The following is a 23,728-nucleotide window of genomic DNA, read 5'->3' on the forward strand; positions in this document are numbered from 1 at the left end:
AACTGAGAATAGAAGAATATTTGTCTAATTTTATATAATTTTGTTAAAATAGACAGAAATAGATCAAATTCATCTCTAGCACAACTTTAACATTCACTACAAATCCAAATGTGTGTTTTTTGCTGTTTGAAAGTGACTTAAAACGAGTGATATTTTTAATGCTCGTCCTGTTCTGCTGCTCATTACTGCAGGTTTCCGTCAACACGGCCAGCTGTGATCTCTCTAACCGAGCAGATGAAGTTTAACTGTGGATCCCATCACAAACACACCAACGGTTGGAGGCTAATCGGCCTCCATCTGCAGCTCATCTGATCACCTACTGTCTCCATAGCAACGCAGAGGCCCCACGCTGTAGACGGCCATGGACCCGGTCCGGTTGGTGTCCCCCACCACCACCTGGCTCACCGGGAGGTGGTCTTTGTAGGACAGGACGCCGGTGTCGTTGGCCCTGCAACACAGAAACAAGATAACAGCTTCCATTCCTCTCCATTAGCTGGAGGTAAACACCTCGAAAGAGAAGCAATCCATCCCAGCGCTGTGGAAACATGCAAACGTAGCCCGATCCAGCCGGATTACCGAGCAGCAAACAGAGAGCGTCTCTCCACAAACACTAACACTAACTCTCTCCACAATCACTAACACTAACACTAACTCTGTCCACAATCACCAACACTAACCATAACTCTCTCCACAAACACTAACACTAACCATAACTCTCTCCACAATCACTAACACTAACCATAACTCTGTCCACAATCACTAACACTAACTCTCTCCACAATCACTAACACTAACACTAACTCTGTCCACAATCACCAACACTAACCATAACTCTCTCCACAAACACTAACTCTCTCCACAATCACCAACACTAACCATAACTCTCTCCACAATCACCAACACTAACCATAACTCTCTCCACAAACACTAACACTAACCATAACTCTCTCCACAAACACTAACACTAACCATAACTCTCTCCACAAACACTAACTCTCTCCACAATCACCAACACTAACCATAACTCTCTCCACAATCACCAACACTAACCATAACTCTCTCCACAATCACCAACACTAACCATAACTCTCTCCACAAACACTAACACTAACCATAACTCTGTCCACAATCACTAACACTAACCATAACTCTCTCCACAAACACTAACTCTCTCCACAATCACCAACACTAACCATAACTCTCTCCACAATCACTAACACTAACCATAACTCTCTCCACAATCACTAACACTAACCATAACTCTGTCCACAATCACTAACACTAACCATAACTCTCTCCACAAACACTAACTCTCTCCACAATCACCAACACTAACCATAACTCTCTCCACAATCACCAACACTAACCATAACTCTCTCCACAATCACTAACACTAACCATAACTCTGTCCACAATCACTAACACTAACCATAACTCTCTCCACAAACACTAACTCTCTCCACAATCACCAACACTAACCATAACTCTCTCCACAAACACTAACACTAACCATAACTCTCTCCACAATCACCAACACTAACCATAACTCTCTCCACAAACACTAACACTAACCATAACTCTCTCCACAAACACTAACACTAACCATAACTCTCTCCACAAACACTAACACTAACACTAACTCTGTCCACAAACACTAACACTAACCATAACTCTGTCCACAATCACTAACAGTAACCATAACTCTCTCCACAAACACTAACACTAACCATAACTCTCTCCACAATCACTAACACTAACACTAACTCTCTCCACAAACACTAACACTAACTCTGTCCACAAACACTAACACTAACCATAACTCTCTCCACAATCACTAACACTAACCATAACTCTCTCCACAAACACTAACACTAACTCTCTCCACAAACACTAACACTAACCATAACTCTCTCCACAAACACTAACACTAACTCTCTCCACAAACACTAACACTAACCATAACTCTCTCCACAATCACTAACACTAACTCTCTCCACAATCACTAACACTAACACTAACTCTCTCCACAAACACTAACACTAACCATAACTCTCTCCACAATCACTAACACTAACTCTCTCCACAATCACTAACACTAACCATAACTCTCTCCACAAACACTAACACTAACTCTCTCCACAATCACTAACACTAACACTAACTCTGTCCACAATCACCAACACTAACCATAACTCTCTCCACAATCACTAACACTAACTCTCTCCACAATCACTAACACTAACCATAACTCTCTCCACAAACACTAACACTAACTCTCTCCACAATCACTAACACTAACACTAACTCTGTCCACAATCACCAACACTAACCATAACTCTCTCCACAAACACTAACACTAACCATAACTCTCTCCACAAACACTAACACTAACTCTCTCCACAATCACTAACACTAACACTAACTCTGTCCACAATCACCAACACTAACCATAACTCTCTCCACAAACACTAACACTAACCATAACTCTCTCCACAATCACTAACACTAACCATAACTCTCTCCACAATCACTAACACTAACCATAACTCTCTCCACAATCACTAACACTAACCATAACTCTCTCCACAATCACTAACACTAACCATAACTCTCTCCACAATCACTAACACTAACCATAACTCTCTCCACAAACACTAACACTAACCATAACTCTCTCCACAATCACTAACACTAACTCTCTCCACAATCACTAACACTAACACTAACTCTCTCCACAAACACTAACACTAACCATAACTCTCTCCACAATCACTAACACTAACTCTCTCCACAATCACCAACACTAACCATAACTCTCTCCACAAACACTCCACAGCCTTTGTTCCAAGCATGATTAGTCTGATCACAACTGTAGCGTCCAATACGAGCCGGAATTAATCATTTCAGGATAAACCGTCGTCCAGTCCAGTTTGATCTCCAGTGGACCGGACCAGTAAAACCACAGCATAATAACCTCTAAATAACCACAACTCCTAATGGTTCCGTTGTTTTAGTGCAAAAATGTTCACATTTAAGGAATTATCTTTTTACTAAACATCATGAACAACATGAAATTAATGAAGAAAAATAAGTACAGTTTCATCAACATTCAGCCTCAGTTTATCATCTCAACGGGATCTCTCCTGGTTAAATAAAAATAAATAAAAAAATAAAAATCATTTCCACATTAGAACTTCCAGATCACAAAGTGTCTACAAAGGAACACAACATTTAGTCACCTGGAACTGAACCAGAGAGGATTTACTGGAGGATTAAAACAACTAAAGTCAGACAAAAAAAAGATAAAAAAAAAACAGCAAAAACAAGAAAAAATATTACAAAAATGAGACAGAAAGCGACAAAAATAAGACAAATAACACAAAATAAAAGAGAAACATTTTGAAAAAAGTTACAAAATGACAAAAACGATTCAAATGACAAAAGTCTGACAAAAAAGACAAAAAACTATGAAAACAAGGCAAAATATTACAAAAATGAAACACAAAATGACAAAAACAAGACAAACGACATGAAACAAAACAAAAACAGACAAAAAAAATCAGACAATAAAGTTACAAAGCGACAAAAAAATTGACAAATGACAAAAACAAGACAAAAAAATGACCAAAAAACCCCCAAAAACCAGACAAAACATTACAAAAATGAGACACAGAACGACAAAAGAAGAATAAACAATCTAGTATTTTACTTTATGACCTAAAACTTTATGATTGGTCCAGATTTGAAAAACGTTTTCCAGATGTTATCGAGGATGTTGAGGGAAAACAACATAAAACATCAACAAAACGTTGTCAGTTTAAACTCATTTGAATCGCTGCTCTTATAATCTGCTAATCGAATAGTTTTACAATGCGCTTTTGATTTGAAATCGATTATTAATAGATAATTCTAACAATAATAACGTTTATTAGTGTTGAATTTATCGAGATCAGAGATCTATAAAAACACAGTTGTGTAAAAGATGAACAAAAAGGAAAAACAATGAAAGATAGAAGACCATAAAATGCAACACAATGCATAAAATATGAGAGCAATGAGTGACTTTAAGGGTAAAATAGAGCAAAACTCAAGCGACACATAAAGAATAAAACTCAGCAGCCGAGAACAAAAGCAGATGTAAAAATTAAAAGAGCGTTCTGTGAGCAAGTCTTCAGAAGAGGTTAAAAAGAAGAAGCCGGAGCTCCTCAACCCAGAGACGCCACCAGCAGATGTTTGGTTCCTTCAGGGTTCCAGGAGAGGAGGAAGAGGAGGAAGAGGAGGAAGAGGAGGAAGAGGAGGAAGAGGAGGAAGAGGAGGAAGAGGAGGAAGAGGAGGAAGAGGAGGACGGTTCCTGCCTGAGGATCTCCAGCTGCTGCTGAGGGAACAGCAGCTCTTTATATAGACACAGAGCAGAGATATACGCCACCAGAAAGGAGAAGAAATGAAATGACAAAACGTGTGCATCTGGGGCAGGTTTTAACGTTTAGCAACTGTGTGGGATTAAAATTACAGACGTTTGGAGGGGCTGGGGGAACATTTGCAGATAGATTTCTGCTCAACGATGTCGTTCTAGTGACGCTTCCCTTTGGATGTTGATTCAGCAAAACATTTCAACATATTTAACAGCAATGATGGCGGCTGCTGTGGAGGATGAGATGGTTAGAAAACGACATGGAAAGATCTCAGCAGGAGCAGTTTATGGAGAACCACAGCTTTGTAATTATCAGACTTTAGTGGTGTCACAGTATTCACTAATTAAATACAAATATCTGTAGTGTCAAAACTAAACTCAAGGTATCTGTAATGATGTTCTGATGAGGCAGAATTCCACAACATCGTTCTGTAGAGTTCAAAATAACATTAAGGATCTAAATAGAACTATTTTAAGATGAACTGAAAAGCCCCTGTTAAACCCACATTCTCCACCAAAAACACAAACTTATTGCGTTACATTAATCTACACTGTTAGGCAGTATTTTGCTTTATTAAAACCTGTCTGAAATAGCTTGAAAACTGTCCAAAGTGAATGTTTACTAGTCCAAAATAGCTTCAAAACTGTCTAAAACGACTCCAAAATCTGGTCAAAATGTCCCCAAATCACTTAAAACGGTCCAAAATGACAAACAAATTGTCCAAAATGACCTAGAAATCATCCAAAATCACCTAAAAATGTCCAAAATAACAAAAAAGTTGACCAAAATTACTTTGAATCATCCAAAATCACGTAAAAACTGTTCAAATAGACTAAAACTTTGTTCAACATGAGCTATGAAACGACCAGAATCACCTAAAAATGTCCAAAATGACAAAATGTTGACCAAAATCAACTACAGATTGTTGAAAATCACCTAAAAACTGTCAAAAATCGCCTAAAGTTATCCAAAATAACGAAAAACTGTCAAAAATGACCTCCAAATCATCTAAAATCAGCTATAAACTGTCCAAAATGACGAAAACATTGATCAACATGACAGAAACATTTCAAAATGACTGAAAGCTGGCAGCCTGTGCTGACGCTGAAATAACAACCAACTTTAAATATTGTAGATAAATATAATAATACTATCCTGCATTCTGCAGCTGCTTGGTTAAGAATTAATATGATATTATCCTTTTGCACTTTCCAAGGCTGTTATTCTACATCCTCTTTAATCTTGCATCATTCCTGCACATTGGAAATATTTTTATCATGTTTATAATTCCTTGGATTTGCTATGCTTGCTGTCTATTGACCTGCCAGATCTACATTTATCCTCCTATTAAAAAATTCTACAAATGCCACGTTAAATTCCTCACATGTGGAAACCTGCTGGGAATTAAACTTTGGATCCTGATTCAGATTAAAACTAGTCGCAGGTTCTAGTTAATGAAGCTCTGGGAGTTCCTCTCAACAAATATGATGTGCAAAAATAATTATCGTTTCCCAAATTTACCAAAATAGGAGAAAAAAAAACCAGAGGAACACGAGGTCAAATCCACCCAGATCAAAAAGCAATTAAAGGTTCACTGGGAAGCCACTTATTCCCACAAATTACAGTCATATAAGTGAGAGTTTTAAACATTGGAAATCATCCACGACACACTTTGAAGTGCAGGAAATAACATTATCCATCACCATAAAAATCCACGTGTACATCTGGTAAATACTGCTTTAAATGATCTTAAATCAATGTCAGCTATTATTGGTTAACCATTAACTTAAATTATTGGCCCCTTAACTTCAATGCATTAAGCTGATGAATTATAAATGTCTGTAGGAGGAAACACTGCCGTCCTTCCTCCTGCAGCAGTGAAATGTTCTAATGGGTTCACAGAAATCTGCAATAATTAGCTGTTAAATTAGCTGTTAAAATAGTTTTTCCTTGTCTGAATAAAAATCCAAAAAATCAGCAAAAAAATTCCTCAAATTTCTGAAAGTTTGCAAAACCTTCAGGAAGAAAATTCCAATAATTCCTTAAAAGTTTCTCTTAAGTTTTATAAAAAAAAAACAATCCCCCAAATTTGCCAAGAAATAAAAAAAATGCAAATATTTTTTTAAAAAATGAGTAAATATCTTCCAAAAATCCTAAAAATATCTAAAGTGATTCCATATATATCAGTAAAACTTCTGATATTTTCTTTAAGAACATTCACATAAAAATCTACCAAAATCCAGTGAATTTCGCCGGATTTTGGTTGATTTTTATGTGAATGTTCTTAAGAAACATTTTTAACATTTTTTTCCACCAAAAAAAGTTGAAAATGTGGACATCAGAAGTTTCACTGTGAAAATATTAATTTTTTCACATTTTCAAACTTTAAAACGGATCAATTTGACCTGCAGGACGACAGGAGTTGTGACTTTTTTGCCAAATTTTGTCTCTTTTTGTGTTTTGCTTCGTGTAGTTTGTCTAATTTTTTTGTCATTTTTTTCTCGCTTTGCCATTTTGTGTTGTGTTGTTGTCAGTTTGTGCCACATTTTTGTAATATTGTGTCTTGCTATTGTTGTCTTTTTTGTCTGACATTTGTCGTTTTGTTGCTCGCTTTTGTAATTTTTTTGTCTCATTCTTGTCATTTTGTGTCTTTTTTGTTGCTTTGTAACTTTTTTGTCAAACTTTTTCTCTCTTTTTTGTTTTGCTTTGTGTAGTTTGTGTAATTTTTTTGCCATTTTGTTTGCCAGATTTTGGTTGATTTTTTTGTGAATGTTCTTAAGAATCATTTTTAACATTTTTTTTTTTCCACCAAAAAATGTTCAAAGAGGGCTGCACAGTGGTGTAGTGGTTAGCACTTTCACCTTGCAGCTAGAAGGTCCCTGGTTCGCATCCCGGCTTTCCCGGGATCTTTCTGCATGGAGTTTGCATGTTCTCCCTGTGCATGCGTGGGTTCTCTCCGGGTACTCCGGCTTCCTCCCACAGTCCAAAAATATGCTGAGGTTAATTGATGATTCTAAATTGCCCGTAGGTGTGAAAGTGAGAGTGATTGTTTGTCTCTGTATGTAGCCCTGTGACAGACTGGTGACCTGTCTAGGGTGTCCCCTGCCTTCACCTGACTCAGCTGGGATAGACTCCAGCCCCCCATGACCCTAGTGAGGATTAAGTGGTGTATAGATAATGGATGGATGGATGGATGGATGGATGGAATGTTCAAAGATTTTCCAAAAATGTTGAAAATGTGGACATCAGAAGTTTCACTGTGAAAACAGATTTTTTCCCCACATTTCCAAACTTGAAATGGGGTGAATTTTGAGGATTTAAACGTTGCGTGATGCGTACCATGCGTCCGTGTCGGCGTCGCAGTTGCAGAAGTAGTTCATGTCGACACAGTTTTCCTCCAGGCTGCAGGAGCACTGCTGGACTCCAGGCAGGAAGCCTCCCCAGTAGCTCCTCCTCTCCCCATCACGGTCCAGCCACCAGGACAGCGGGCTTCCATCTGCAACCAAACACCAGACAGTCAGCCGAGACAACCAGACGCCCACAACCGCCTGAAGAGGCCGAACCAGACAGGAGGAACCTCAGAAAGGCCTGAGGGGAGCAGAACACGGCGGTAAGACGATAAGGAAACCACAGATGGGAGATAAACAGCAACTCAAGCACATTAGGTTGGTCTGTTTCTGATGGAGTCCTCCTCAGCTGAAAGTGAAGTAAAGATATCTCAACCTAGAATTATGATTAGTCAGAGTTTAAACATGGACGTTCAGTGATTTCACCTCATTCTCCACCAAAAGCACACATTAACCCTGTAGAGCAGGAGAGGAAAACTCATCTCAGTCCAGGTTCCACATTAAAACCAGTCTGATGTCCAGTAAAACCAGTAAAATCACAGCATAGTAACCTAGAAATGACCACAACTCCTAATGGTTCCTTTGTTTTAGTGCAAAAACGTTCATATTTCAGGAATTATCTTTTACTAAACATCATGAACTACCTGAAATTTATGAAGAAAATTAAATTCAGTTTCATCAACATTCAGCCTCAGTTTATCATTTCCACATTACAAACAACAAAAACAAGACAAATATTACAAAATTAGGCACAAAATGACAAAAAACGAGACAAAAATTACACAAATGACACAAGCAAGACCAAAAATGACAAAAGCAAGAAACACAACAACAAAAACAAGACAAAATATTACAATAATGAGACACAAAGTGACAAAAGAACAATGAACAATCTAGTATTTTACTTTATGATCAAAACAACTTGTCATGGTCTAGAAATGATTTTAAATTTATAGTTTTACCTATTTACAATCTGCAGTTAATGCAAGATTCTTTTCAGCAGCAGCGACAGGTGTTTTTTTTTTTATTATTTAAGAGTATTTTTTAACTATTTTTATTATTTGCACTGCTGCTAATTGTGTTCTTCAGACAAATTTCGCTGTACTTCTGAACAATGACAATAAAGTCTCTTTAAGTCTTTAAGTCTCTTTAAGGTTCAAGTAGTTTATATTACATTCTGTGTGATCTTACACATTCTCTAGTGAACAATTTGCACATTTTTGTTACTTTTTATGATTCCTTGGATTTGCTACACTCCGTTTGTCTGAAATCTCTGAAATATCCTCTTTAAAAATGCTCCACTTGCCAGTTTTGCAGCCAAAGTATCTCGTTAGTTTCCTCGCATGTGGAAACGTGCTTGAGAATAAAACGGATCCAGTTATAGGTTCCAATAAATGATGCTCTGACTATTCTGCATATAATGATTGGACTGCATGTCCGTTTCTGACTTCTGCTTACATTATCCCGCTTCATTTATTTTCCTTGATAGCTCATTTTGTCTGTGGTTTTGCTCCGTTGTGTCTCCATGCACACAGCATCCTTTATTTCTGATAAATTCATCTTGAGGTTAATTACTTCCTCATGAATTTGCAGTTTGCGGTTCATACATTCATCAAACGGGTTATTTTGCTCATCGGCCGTTGACAGCGAAGCGACGTAATTCATCACCTCCAGGAAGGGGTTAAGTGTTCCTGCTTCAATCATCCGTCACACAGCGTGACCTCGCATGGCAAAGAGGCCACGAGCCCCGAGAAGCCATTAGGCTGCACGTCACCACACATAATCAAGTGTCACATGTGGCGGCGCTGCGCTGCGCTGCTATCCGGCATTCATTACAGCTCCATTAGGACACGGTGATGTCTGGATGGACGTCACAGCGCTGCAAACACCTGCAGCCACCTGTCTGCATCTCTGCATGGACGAACTGTAGAAAAGCTGGACGAGCGACGACCTGTGACCCACAGTTTAACCGTCCAGTCGCCCTGCAGCTCACAGTGACCCGTTTAAAGCTTGAAAATGTGCAAAATACAAATGTTCTCACACTCAAACTTCTCATGTCCACATTTTCAACATTTTTGGGAAATCTGTGAACATTTTTTGGTGGAAAAAAAGAAATGTTAAAAATGTTTCTTAAGAACATTCAGAAAAAAATCAACCAAAATCCAGCAAAAAAAAAAGGCAAAACTGAGAAACAAAATGACAAAAAATGAGACAAACTGTACAAATAAAACAAAAAAAGAGACAAAAAATTTCACAAAAAAGTTACAATTCCAGTCGTCCTGTACGTGGGTCAAATTGATCCGTTTTAAAGTTTGAAAATGTGGAGAAAAAAAAAATAATTTCACAGTGAAACTTCTGATGTCCACATTTTCAGCATTTTTGGGAAATCTTTGAGCATTTTTTAGTGGAAAAAAACAAATGTTAAAAATGTTTCTTAAGAACATTCACAAAAAAAATCAACCAAAATCCAGCAAACAAAATGGCAAAACCGAGAAACAAAATGACAAAAAAATTACACAAACTACACGAAGCAAAACAAAAAAGAGACAAAAAAAATTGACAAAAAAGTTACAAAGCAACAATAAAAGATACAAAACGACAAAAACACGAGTCAAACGACAAATGCCAGACAAAAAAAGAACAAAGACAACTATAGCAAGACACAATATTACAAAAATGAGACACAAACTGACAAAATTACAACACAAAATGGCAAAAGCGAGAAAAAAATGACAAAAAAATTTCAGACAAATTACACGAAGCAAAACAAAAAAAGAGACAAAAAATTTCACAAAAAAGTTACAATTCCAGTCGTCCTGCGGGTCAAATTGATCCGTTTTAAAGTTTGAAAATGTGGAGAAAAGTATAATTTCACAGTGAAACGTCTGATGTTCCATTTTTTAACATTTTTTTGGTGGAAAAAAAGAAATGTAAAAAAAAATGTTTCTTAAGAACATTCAGAAAAAAATCAACCAAAATCCAGCAAACAAAATGGCAAAACTGAGAAAGAAAATGACAAAAAATGAGACAAACTACACAAAGCAAAACAAAAAAGAGACAAAAAAATTGACAAAAAAGTTACAAAGCAACAAAAAAAGACACAAAACGACAAGAACGAGACCAAAAATTACAAAAGCGAGCAACACAATGACAAAAACATGAGTCAAACGACAAATGTCAGACAAAAAAAAGACAAAAGACAACAATAGCAAGACAAAATATTACTAAAATGAGACACAAACTGACAAAAACAATACAAAATGGCAAAAGCGAGAAAAAAATGACAAAAAACTAAAACTACACGAAGCGAAACAAAAAAAGAGACCAAAAAATTCACAAAAAATTTACAATTCCAGTCGTCCTGCGGTTCAAATTAATCCGTTTTAAAGTTTGAAAATGTGGAGAAAAATATAATTTCACAGTGAAACTTCTGATGTTCAATTTTTTAACATTTTTTGTGGAAAAAAAGAAATGTAAAGAAAATGTTTCTTAAGAACATTCACATAAAAATCAACCAAAATCCAGTGAATTTTACTGGATTTTGGTTGATTTTTTTGTGAATGTTCTTAAAGAAAATATCACAATTTTTACTGATATATATGGAATCACTGTAGATATTTCTAGGATTTTTTTGGGGAAGATTTTTACTCATTTTTAAAAAAATATTTACAAGTATTAGTTTTTTTTATTTATTTTTTATTTCTTGCCAAATTTGGGGGATTAATTGATTTCTTTAAAAAAATAAAACTTTTAAGGGAAATTTTTAAGGAATTATTGGAGTTTTCTTCCTGAAGTTTTTGCAAATTATCAGAAATTTGGGGAATTTTTTTGCTGAATTTTTGGATTTTTGTTCAGAGAAGGAAACTATATTTTTTGGTGCCTGTAAATGAAGACAACAGGAGGGTTAATGTCGTCTGGATCTGAGCGTTGTTGCATCGGCAGAGCAGGCGAGGCTACAGCAGCGCTGACATTTGCATGACAAAGGCTGGAAATAATCACGTCTTCAGCCTCTCCTCCTCGTCCTTGCAGAGATAACACATCCCTCGTTCTCTCCGACACCGAACAGGTACACAAATAAGACGAGGCAACAATCAATACTTCCTCAAGGAGAGGTCAGCGTCTCCCTCAAACTGGCTGGATATTGACAGAACGCATTAAGAAAGCAAACACATCTAACCCTCTGTCCTCCGCCGGAATGAGCGGAAATCAACAATTTGATAATCGCTGCATAAAGCCTGACGAGCAGCCGGAGTCTGAAACACTCAGAGGTGGAATAAAAAGCAAAAACACTCGCTCTGACTCAGATGTCAGCCACAATGAGGTGCATTTAACCCTCCTGTTGTCCTCATTTACAGGCACCAAAAAATAGTGTTTCCTTGTCGGAAAAAAATCCACAAATTCAGCAAAAAAAATCCCCCAAATTTCTGAAAATTTGCAAAACCTTCAGGAAGAAAATTCCAAAAATTCTTTAAAAGATTCCCTTAAAAGTTTTATTTTAAAAACATCCCCCAAATTTGGCAAGAAAATTCTTGTAAATATTTTCAAAAAAATTAGTAAAAATCTTCCAAAAAATCCTAAAAATATCTAAAATGATTCCATATATATCAGTAAAACTTCTAATGTTTTCTTTAAGAACATTCACATAAAAATCAACCAAAATCCAGCAAAATTCGCTGGATTTTGGTTGATTTTTATGTGAATGTTCTTAAACATTTTTAAAATTTCTTTTTTCCCACCAAAAAATGTTCAAAGATTTCCCAAAAATGTTCAAAATGTGGACATCAGAAGTTTCACTCTGAAAATATATATATTTTTCCACATTTTCAAACTTTAAAACAGGTCAGTTTGAGGGAGGGTTAAACTCCAGAGGAAGAGAGGCTGGAGGAGCTTCCCTCTCAAACCAACAGCACTACAAGGGTTTGCAGGCCGACGCTCCAGCACAGATCTTTAAACTCCACCGATCCCGTTTCCTGTGAAGCTCTAGACCAGATGTATTCAACTAGAACTCAGAGGTCCAGTCAGAGAAAATGTACTAAAGCAGAGGTCCAGAACATCATAAAATCTAACATGCATTAGTGTGATATATGTGGATGTAACCCAGTAGTTTTTAATAAGTGACATCAAATGTAATAAATTCAGTACGATTCAAAACATTTTGACAACATTTATCAAGAAAAGCACTCAGAGAGCAGAACTCGGGCTGCTCAGTCAGATCGTTTCCTTAAATCTGTAATAAAAAAATGACCTTGCTCTGATCACAGACATGTGTTCTGCATGTGTATGTTATGTACAGATACCAGATCACGTGACCTAAATATGTAGCGGGCAGCAGGAATTGATGGGACTCAGAAACACCCCCACAATTTAATCAGTTGTTCCTTGGATCATTTCTGATGGATGAGTCCTGATAAGTCCTCATCAGTGGATTTGTAGCAGGATCACAATCAGCTGATGTAGTGTTCACTTGTTGTCATGGTTACAGTGATGTCATGCCGCTATCTGGCAGTGATCCAGAAATCTTTAATAAATCCGTGGATCCAGACTATAAGCTGCATCACTGCTAAAATCTAATCACTTGGTCCTTGTGTCATTTCTGACCTTCACTGAAAATATCATCAAAATCCGTTGGTCTGTTTTTGAGTAATGTTGCTGACAGACGGACAGATTCACAAACCAACGTACGCTGATCGTCTCATAACTCTGCCGTGTTCCTTGGTGGAATAATAAACTCTACATGTTAAAATAATGACTGAACAACCTGAACAAACTTATATACATCTTTAACAATACCTAAATTTAAAAAATAAATAAACAATTCAACACTTCTACATTTATTTTCCTGTCTCATATCACTCCTTTATATCCCTGCTGCTGTCTTGCTAGTATTCTGAATCTGGTCTGAACGGTATCAGGGTCATTCTCAAACATATCTGGAGCTCATTGGTGAGTCTGGAATCAGATTTAGTTTGGATTATGTTCATAGTTGAGAAGCTGGATTACAGCTGGATGTTGAGCTGAACAGGGGCAACAATTTTCCTCTCAGTGTCGATTTATTTATTTATCTTTTTTGTCTGTCCTTCGCCTCTCAACTGAACACAGCTGTGATGTTTAGCACCTGAAATGCAGGGACTTCATTGGCTGAGTGGCGTCACATGGGACGGCTGAATTCCTACTGTGGCAACAGTATGAAGTGTATGGAGAAAATGTATGGTTCTGTCCATTCACCTGACCTCTACGCCCCATCAGCATTCCAGCCAGTAAAATGCTCTCGTTTTTCCACACTCTTGGTGAGCCGACTCTGCTGCTTCCTATATCTGACCTCCTCCAGAGCAGCATGGTGGGGGTACATCAGTGGTAGATGGATTCTCTGAGGCCTCCTCAGGTTATTCCCAGTCACCAGACCTTCACTGGAGGATGCAAAACTGCAGCACGGTGCATCTACTCAGCAAACGTGAGTCGGCAAAGGTTGCATGTTCTTTGTTTGTTTCTTTGTTTAATCCTCCGTTCCTTAACCGGACGGCAGCACTTTGAGTTGGATTATTCTTTTCCCTGGAAGTGAATGAACAGTTGGAAGATATTTCCTTATTTTGGTTCTTCTTTTCCGTTGGATTCCTGGAAACCCTAGAGTGGATTATTTCAGTTGACTGTTGGATTACCGTAAGGTATTTAAGGAAACTCTGACTGGACTTCCTTTCTCTTTACTGTAATAAATGGATTATGATGATCATTGAAAGGTTTATTTGTCATGGTGACGCTTTCAGTTGCGGTATTTTCACTGTATTCTGTGTCAACTATAACCAGGTTTTATGTGAAAACATTGAATCTTTGTGGGGTTTTGGTTGAACCACTGGTCTACCTAACTGGTCTGAGTGTTTCTGAGCTGATAAACTAATGCTGTACACTCTGTAAAAGCTGCTCCGGTAAAATAGAAGCCACCCATCAAATTTAAAACCCATTACAGTGTACTGGTTACAGATCCAGGTCTGTATAATCTGGTCCATCAGTTAGAGATTCCTGATCTAAACCTTCAACAACAGCCGTCTAAACATCACTCGTCTCATGCAGCTTCCACTGGCTTTTTGTTTGTTTGTTTTACACAAAGCCAGTTCACGAAACAAACAAAAAGAAAACATGGCAGGATGGAAGTAAAAATGTGAAAATAACAAGAGAGGCAGAAGCTGAGCAGCAATTAAACGGCTGCTGCGAATGTTTCATTGTTTGGGCGTCACGTTAAAAGCCAACAACAGCTACCTCTGAGCAAACTGAATTCATTACCACCGTTAAATAAAGAGAAAACAATGTGTTTAAAATGCAAATCGGGCCACAGTTGAACTATTACAAGAAGATTACACGACTGAACATCTGTGTTTGAAGTGAGCAGGAGACTGGCAGCAGAGGAAACACGTCGTACAGTTAAACTCCAGCGACTGGAGGTGAACTTCCATTGGTCTGCATCTGGAAACCCAGCGGGCTTCTTTCAACATCTGCTGCCGTTGTTGTTCATCTCGCTGTAAATTAGCATGATGAGCTCTGTTTTGTCATAAAAAATTATTGGAATATGTTGCCGCTGTCAAAAGGGACATTGTCTGGATCTACACGCTCAATAAAGTACAAAGAGACGCTTGACTCTTTTCCACAGGAGATGCCTGCACTTCAACAACAAAGACAGCAGCTAAAAACATCCTGGCTGTTCTCACTGTTCACGCCGCCATTAAATAGGCTGTTTTTGATGTCTGCTGCGATAATGAACTTGTTTGTTTGTGCACACGTGGCACCCGGGGAACGGCACAATCTGGGACTTCATGAATGTTTCATGATTTAAAAGCAAATGTTTGGATGTCGGGACGCCACAGGTTCTGCTGCGCTTCAGCTCGGACGCTACAAAGAGATCGGAGACGCGACCACGCTGACTTCAGTCCTCGTTGCTTTGAATAAGGACGATCTGGAGGCGCAGCAGGACGACTTCCAGCGGAGAACACAAAAAGAAGTGGAACATCTGGTAAAACAAACAGTCCTGCTGGATTATTTTGGTTTGTGTTTTTCTGTTTATCATTACAACCACAGAAAAAATGCTTGGAGCGGTCGGAAGTTTCCAGACAAACACAAGACATAAAAGACAAAAAAAAAAGAAATAAAATGACAAATTTGACAAAAGACAAAAACAAGACATGAAACAACAACACTCAAAATGACAAAGAAAACAGAAAATGACAAAAACACGACATAAAAATACAAAAACAAGACACAAAATGACAAAAAAAGACACAAAACAACAAAAAGAAGATACAGAATGACAGAAAGAAAACAGAAAATGACAAAAACAAGACACAAAACAACAAAAGCAAGATATGAAACAACAAAAACAAGACACAAAACGACAAAAGCAAGCTATGAAACAACAAAAACAAGACACAAAACGACAAAAACAAGACACAAAATGACCAACACAAGACACAAAACAACAAAAGCAAGATATGAAACAACAAAAACAAGACACAAAACGACAAAAGCAAGCTATGAAACAACAAAAACAAGACACAAAACGACAAAAACAAGACACAAAATGACCAACACAAGACACAAAACGACAAAATCAAGACACAAAATGAAAAAAACAAGATATAAAATGACAAAAACTACGACACAATGACAAAAACAAGACATAAAACGACAAAAATGAGACACAAAACGACAAAAACAAAACATAAAATGACAAAAACAAAATGCAAAATAAAAACAAGACAAAATGACAAAAACAAGACACAAGCCGACAAAAACAAGACATAACAAAAACAAGACACAAAATGACAAAAACAAGACACAAAACGAAAAAAACAAGACACAAAACGACAAAAACAAGACACAAAACAGTTTCCAGAGCTGTAAACATCGTCTCAAACAGTCTTTGCTAAACCTTAAAATTACAGATGAAATCCACACATCAAGTCCATTGGTGACAATCTCTAGTGAATAATGAGAAAAGCTCTACATTGAAAGCCTTCCAGGATGAATCCATTATTTTTTGTGGCAGGAAGAACAGACAGCCTCTAACCACTCCGGCATCTTCACAACTTTGAACCGGTCCAACTTAGCTGAAACCGTCAAGTCCGACTGATTTACCAGAAGATTCACTCAAACTAAACGACATCATGTCAAAGTGAAGTCAGTTAATTCAGGAAAACATCAAACCTAATATAAGTGACTGCATAAGAATTCAACCCCCAAAAGTCTGGATTTATTGGATGCACATTTGGCATCATGATGCTGCCACCACCGTGCCTCGCATTATGATGCTGCCACCACCATGCTTCACGTCATGATGCTGCCACCACCATGCTTCACATCATGATGCTGCCACCACCATGCTTCACATCATGATGATGCCACCACCATGCTTCACATCATGATGATTCCACCACCATGCTTCACAGTGCTGATGGTGTGTTTGTGATGATGTTCAGTGTTTGCTGTCCATCAAACATATCATCTAGTCTGATGGACTAAAAGCTCCATCCTGGTCTCCTCAGACCAAAGAACCTTCTTCCAGGTGTCTTCAGAGTCTCCACATGTCTTCTGGTGAACTCCAGTCCAGATTTAATTGGAGCTTTTTCCAACAGAGTCTTTCTCTTTGTCTCCATAAAGCTTTGACTGGTGAAGAACAGACAACAGCTGTTGGATGAACAGTCTCTAACATCTCAGCTGCTGAAGCTGGAACTCCTTCAGAGGAGTCATAGAAGTCTTGGTGGCCTCCCTCTCTAGTCTCTTTCTCCTTCAGAGGAGTCATAGGAGTCTTGGTGGCCTCCCTCTCTAGTCTCTTTCTCCTTCAGAGGAGTCATAGGAGTCTTGGTGGCCTCCCTCTCTAGTCTCTTTCTCCTTCAGAGGAGTCATAGGAGTCTTGGTGGCCTCCCTCTCTAGTCTCTCCGGTCTTGAGAACGTCCTGTTCTAGTCAGATTTATTCATGTTCCATCTTCTTTCCATTTCTTAGTGATGGATTTAACTGGACTCCAGGAGATCTTCAGGAACTTGGAAATGTTCTTGTATCATCCTGACTGATGCTTTTCAACAACTTTTTCTCAGAGTTTCTTGGTTCTTCAGTCTTCATGGTGTAGTTCTATCCAGGAGTTCTGATCCACCAGAGACTGGACCTTCAGATCCAGAAGTCTTTGTACAATCACTTATTTTACATAAAGTCCTTGTAGAAATCTGTTTTCGCTTTGACATTAAAATTAATTCATAATTCACCTGTTCTCAGTGTACAACTTTCACTATCATAAACAAACATTCGACCACAAACGCTACATTTCCACAGAAGAAAACGACTCACCCCTGGTGTTAAATAGGCGGGACTTCCTGCAGCTGTAAACCACTTCCTGTTGGCACTGTTCTGACCCGGATACGATGGCTCTCAGCTGCTCGGCCGAGGCGCTGTAGTTCAGCCTCATGACATGAGGTTTCTGCAGGGAGGAGCTCTGGACGGTGACCGGAGCCGAGCTGTTGTGGGACAAAACCGTCCACACTTTCTTCTCTACGAGGTGAAAACAAAGACGACAACATCGTTAATTCAAGATGCTGCAGTTTCTGGAAAAATCTGATAGAAATTTTACATTTTACTTGAATTAAAAATGTAATTTGGGCTGATTTTAAAGGTTTATTCGACATGATGATGTTTTTCAGTGGGAGAGGCTTTGGATTGTGTAGTTCTGGTCTGTTGGATATTAACCGATTTAATTCTTGAAGTTTTATCACTAAAACTTTTCCTGAGTGGGATGTGAGGATTTTTCATGATTTTTTTTTCTTTTTAAAGTGCATGACAAGAAAATACAGCAACACACCAGCAGTAATAGGACAGAGGAACAAACAGGACGTGAGTTGTTTTAGAATCCCAATCACACAGCAGAGGAATGAACCCATTATGTGCTCCTAAATTGTGTTTTATGAGATATTTATTCTGTTGCTGCGACCCGGGTTGTTGGCGGTTCGACTCAGAGTTTGGACGTCGAGGCTTCCTGTGATGTTTCCCCTAAATAAAAACCAAACAACCCACTTGTTTCCAGGCAACTATTAGCCGACCTTCTCCCTCCCCGACCTGACAGCATTAAACACTCTGACAGTCTTATCGCTCCGCGTCCAATCCGAATCGGACCGCTTTTATGTCCTATATGTACAGAACATTTACATACAAACGCTGCATGTTTCCCGTTAGATTCATTACGCTGGTTCCATGTTTACTCTGCCTTACAGAAAATCCCTCCTCACTTTTGTGATTATTCCTGTCAGGTTGTGGGGCTTAGCGTTATTTACATCTCTAATGGATTCCTTAATTGAGGTCAAGATGAAGCGTTTCGAGCATTCGCGAGGAGGTAAAAAGAAAAAACACAAAACTGAGATGGCGGCGGATGAGAACCTGTGGACTGATGAAGAAACAAATCTGAGTCTGAAAGACGACAAGTTTAGTTGAACTGAACCAATTCTGTCCAGAGGAGTCAAAGAGAAACCAGAAGGTTGAAACCAGAAGAACCCAACTGAGGAGGAAATGGACAAATTTAACCAAATATTAACATTTCTGTTTAAATATTTTTATGTTTACTCAGAGGAGTCAGCAGCTGTAGTCGACTGGAATTACTCAGGAGAAGTTAAGAGGTCATGAAACTAAGAACATTAGATTAACACAACTTTATACATCAACAAAACTGATAATTCAAGTTACTATATGTATATTTATGACCCATATTTCCAGAAGATCTTTAATAAATCAATGAAAGAACCAAAATCAAGTCAGTGATTTTCTTTTTCAGATCTTTGTTGAACTCCTCAGTCTTTCCCACTGTAGTGGTTGAGTCTAATGAGTGGATCCAATGGGTTCTATTTAAACTGATCAGAGGAGTCAGCAGCTGTAGTTGACTGGAATCACTCAGGAGAAGTTAAGAGGTCATGAAACTAAGAACATTAGATTAACACAACTTTCTACATCAATAACACTGATAATTCAAGATGCTATGTTGTTATATTTCCAGAATACATTTAATAAATCTATGAAAGAACCAAAATACATGATTTGTTTTTTATGTTTCAATGATTCCATCATAAATTCAGAGTTCTAGGAGTCACTGGAAACTCATGACTGACATGATAAACATGAGCTTTATAAACTTTTGCTCATACAGCAGATTCAAAAAAACTTGGCCTCAGAGAAAATCTCTCCTCACTTTAGTGATTATTCCCGTCAGGTTGTCTGGCTTAGCGTTATTTACGTCTCTAATGGATTCCTTAATTGAGGTCAAGTTGATGTGTTTCGAGGACTGGTGAGGAAGCAAAAGGAAAAAACACAAAACTGGGATGGCGGCGGCTGACACGACCGTGCTCTGTAACGACATCACCGCCACATTAACCTTGCAGAGGACGAAGCAGCTGTGAAAGTTGTGACAGCCGAGGTGATGAATTCTGCCTCCAGGGTGTCAAAACTTAATATGTTTCGTCCTGGACGCTGGGTCGGGTTGCGTCCTCGTCACCGCCCGTCAGGTGCCGCGTCTCGGGTGACGGGTCAGGTGACTCGTGGCACATCGTGTCCTCGGATCGCAGAGATTCGTCCGATAAAACGAAAGATTCCAGATTCAAAAAGAAAGGAAAAAAAGGCCTCCATGCGAGTAACATGAAACTGGCTGCTGCAGACTAATTGTGCTCCGTAAATAATTAAAGGTCAGAAGGGAAGCGCGGCCGCATGGCCAAAAAACTCAATACGCCGCCGTGAAATCCAGTCTGGATATCTGCACCGTCCAGAGCAACATCTGGAAGGATTTTATCGACTCTTTGCACAAGAAACGGGTCAATTATTTCTCCCTGAGCAACACATAAAGACCAGGATTTCAAAAAGGAATCGATGCGCAAATTTGTGTGGATTTTCCTGTTTGCCTCGTGCTGAATGCTGATAGTTTTTGGTTAAACCGTGACTTTCCAGCCAAGAAAATCCAAATATGAGCAGATTTACATTAAAAAACATTGATTTTTCTTGCTATGATGCAGCATTTGGTCTGGAAACTTTGGGTTTTACATTTATGTTGGTGTTTTTTATATACATACCGACAACTTTAAGACCGGACGACAACACTGTTAGAGCAAGATGGTGCAGTTTTTCGACATCTGATAGAAACTTTTCATTTTTTTGTGAATTAATAATGTAATTTGTACTGATTTTAAATGCTCATTCAACATCATGGTGAAGTTTATCAGTTGGATAGGCTTCGGATTGTGTAGTTCTGGTCTTTTGTACATTAACTGGTTTAATTCTTGAAGTTTTAAGCACTAAAACATTTGGTAAGTGGTGACTACTGATAGTCTTTGGTGAAACTGTGACTTTGCGGCCTAGAAAATCCAAATAGAAGCAGATTTACATTAAAAAACATTGATGTTCTTGCTATAACGCAGCATTCTGCCTGGAAACTTTGAGTTCTACATCCGTGTGGATGTTATTTCCATATGTACCGACAACTTTAAGACCGGACGACAACATTATTAGTTCAAGATGCTGCAGTTTTTGGAAACATCTGATAGAAACTTTACATTGTACTTGAATTATTAATGTAATCTGGGCTGATTTTAAAAGTTTATTCTACATTAGTTCTGGTCTTTAGTACATTAACTGACTGAATTCTTGATGTTTTAGATTAAAAGATTGCTTTGTCATAAATAAAACTATCAAAGGCTGTGTACAAACTCATGACGTTTAAATGAATCAGTGCATTTCTGGAACTTCCTGTACAGACTGAAGGCTGCTGGAAAGAGACTTATTATTAATCCTGACTTTTAACTTCCCTCCTGCTGATGCCGACTGCTCTCGTCTGCTTTCTAGGAGTTTCACTTCATCTTGAACAAGTCTATTATTGCAAACCACCTATGCTGAGAATGAAAACAGCAGTTTCTGGCTCTGGACGGCTCCTTAAAGGGGTTTACATGGACCCCTACAAACTTGTGGACATTGAAAGTACAAGTCTGGCCTCAGGAGGAGTCAGGAACTGTAAAGACATCGTGTCATGGAGGGTTCATCCATCTTAACATACAGTCTTTGGCCTGTCCACCCCATAATGAAACCCCAAGGCCTCCGATCATCCACAGGATTAGTCCCTGATCCCCAGAGGATCCACTCAAGTCTGCTGCTGATCACATGGACAAAGAAAAGACCTTCTGGAGGAAAGTTCTGTGGTCAGATGGAACAAAACTGAAGGTGAGGCCTTTACCCCAAGAACACCAAACCTACCATCAAGCATGGTGGTGGCAGTATCATGCTCTGGTTCTTTCTAGAAGTGGTTCTGGACTGGTTTCAGACTGGATGTTGGACTGGTTCTGGACTTTCTTGGGACTGGTTTATGTTTGGTTTCTGTCTTGGTTCTCCTGGTTTTGGATGTGATTTAAAGTTGGTTTCGGATTTATTTTACTCTGGATCTGGTCCTGGATGAGGACTGGGTTCAGATGGTCTTGGACTTTTTTTTAGGAGTAGTTTAGGTTTGGTCCCGATTTTAGTGCTGGTTTTAGACCTTTTCAGGACTGGTTTAGGACTGGTTTCAGACTGTCTTGGGCGGGTCTGTTATTTTTTTAACTCCAAGAACACCAAACCTACCATCAAGCATGGAGGTGGCAGTATCATGCTCTGTAGAACTGGAGCTTTACACAAAGTAAATTAATGAAGAAGGAGGATCACCTCCATGTTCTTCAGGAAAACCTAAAACCATCAGCAGAAGGTTGATCTTGGACACAGTTGGATGTTTCAACCAGACAATGAGCCCAAACACACATCAGACGTGGTAAAGAAATGGTTCCATCAGGCTGGAATGAAGGTTCTAGACTGGTCTCCCCAAAGTCCTGACTTAAACCCATCAAAAACCTGTGGACTGATGAAGAAACAAGTCTGAGTCAGAAAGACGACAAGTTTAGTTGAACTGAACCAATTCTGTCCAGAGGAGTCAAAGAGAAACCAGAAGGTTGGAACCAGAAGAACCCAACTGAGGAGGAAATGGACAAATTTAACCAAATATTAACATTTCTGTTTGAATATTTATATGTTTACTCAGAGGAGTCAGCAGCTGTAGTCGACTGGAATCACTCAGGAGAAGTTAAGAGGTCACGAAACTAAGAAAATTAGATTAACACAACTTTCTACATCAACAAAACTGATCATTCAAGATGCTATATTGTTATATTTCCAGAAGACCTTTAATGAATCTATGAAATACAGGATTGTTTTGTGTTTCTATGATTCCATCATAAATTCAAAGTTCTAGGAGTCACTGGAAACGAAAGATTGATGATAAACGTGGACTTTAAGTGAATGGAAGCTTTATTTCATGACTCTACAGCATCTTCAAAGCAAATTAAATCCTATTTAGTGCACAAAATCTGGATATTTGGAAAGTTTTATCTTGATATATCAAATACTTTCCAAAAAGACTTTGATTTTAAGAGTATCAGTCGACCTACGTTTAGTTGTTTTTTTTCACATGAAATTTAGAAATTTGAGACTGTTTGAAGATCAATATCTGAGGAATTATTAAAGATAAAAACCTGAAATGTTATCTGTTTCTCATCATGTCATTCATTCAGAGTCTATAATATTGGATGAATAGATCAAATAATCTCTGATTGTTTGTGAGTTGAAATATGAAAAAGATTGAAGCTGTCAGGAAAAGTTCTGTCTTTGAGCTCTAACAAAAAATCCTGAGAATACAGAATCAGCAGGTGATATTTTGTGAAGCACGTGTTGCTACTAAACATGTAAAATAATATTTATGAAATACTCGGTCACAAAAATAAAAAAAACAAACAAACTGTTATTTCCATTGAATTTGAAGTGATTGGGCAGGTTTGGCAAGTTTAACTGGTTTAGAATAAATACTAATAGTTTATGATTAAAAATCAGCTTCAAGCACATCAGAGATGGAATAACCCAGAAATAACTCCGTGCAGATCTCAGCTGTTTTG

At 38.2% G+C, this 23,728-nt stretch overlaps 1 protein-coding gene across 4 annotated transcripts in view; it reads right to left on the reverse strand.

Moving 5' to 3' along the window:
• cntnap5a (contactin associated protein family member 5a) overlaps nucleotides 1-23,728 on the reverse strand; it is a 172,540-nt gene that overhangs the window by 55,836 nt on the left and 92,976 nt on the right. For all 4 annotated transcript variants that reach the window (XM_055015104.1, XM_055015107.1, XM_055015106.1 and 1 more), the window contains 3 exons: nucleotides 18,084-18,284; nucleotides 7,752-7,908; nucleotides 321-448 (listed from right to left, as the gene is read on the reverse strand). In XM_055015104.1, coding sequence (XP_054871079.1) covers nucleotides 321-448; nucleotides 7,752-7,908; nucleotides 18,084-18,284 — 486 coding nt within the window. The remainder of the gene's footprint in view (nucleotides 1-320; nucleotides 449-7,751; nucleotides 7,909-18,083; nucleotides 18,285-23,728) is intronic.

Source organism: Amphiprion ocellaris, chromosome 11 (genome assembly GCF_022539595.1).
Source record: "Amphiprion ocellaris isolate individual 3 ecotype Okinawa chromosome 11, ASM2253959v1, whole genome shotgun sequence".
In the NCBI taxonomy this organism is placed as follows: Eukaryota; Metazoa; Chordata; class Actinopteri; family Pomacentridae; genus Amphiprion; species Amphiprion ocellaris.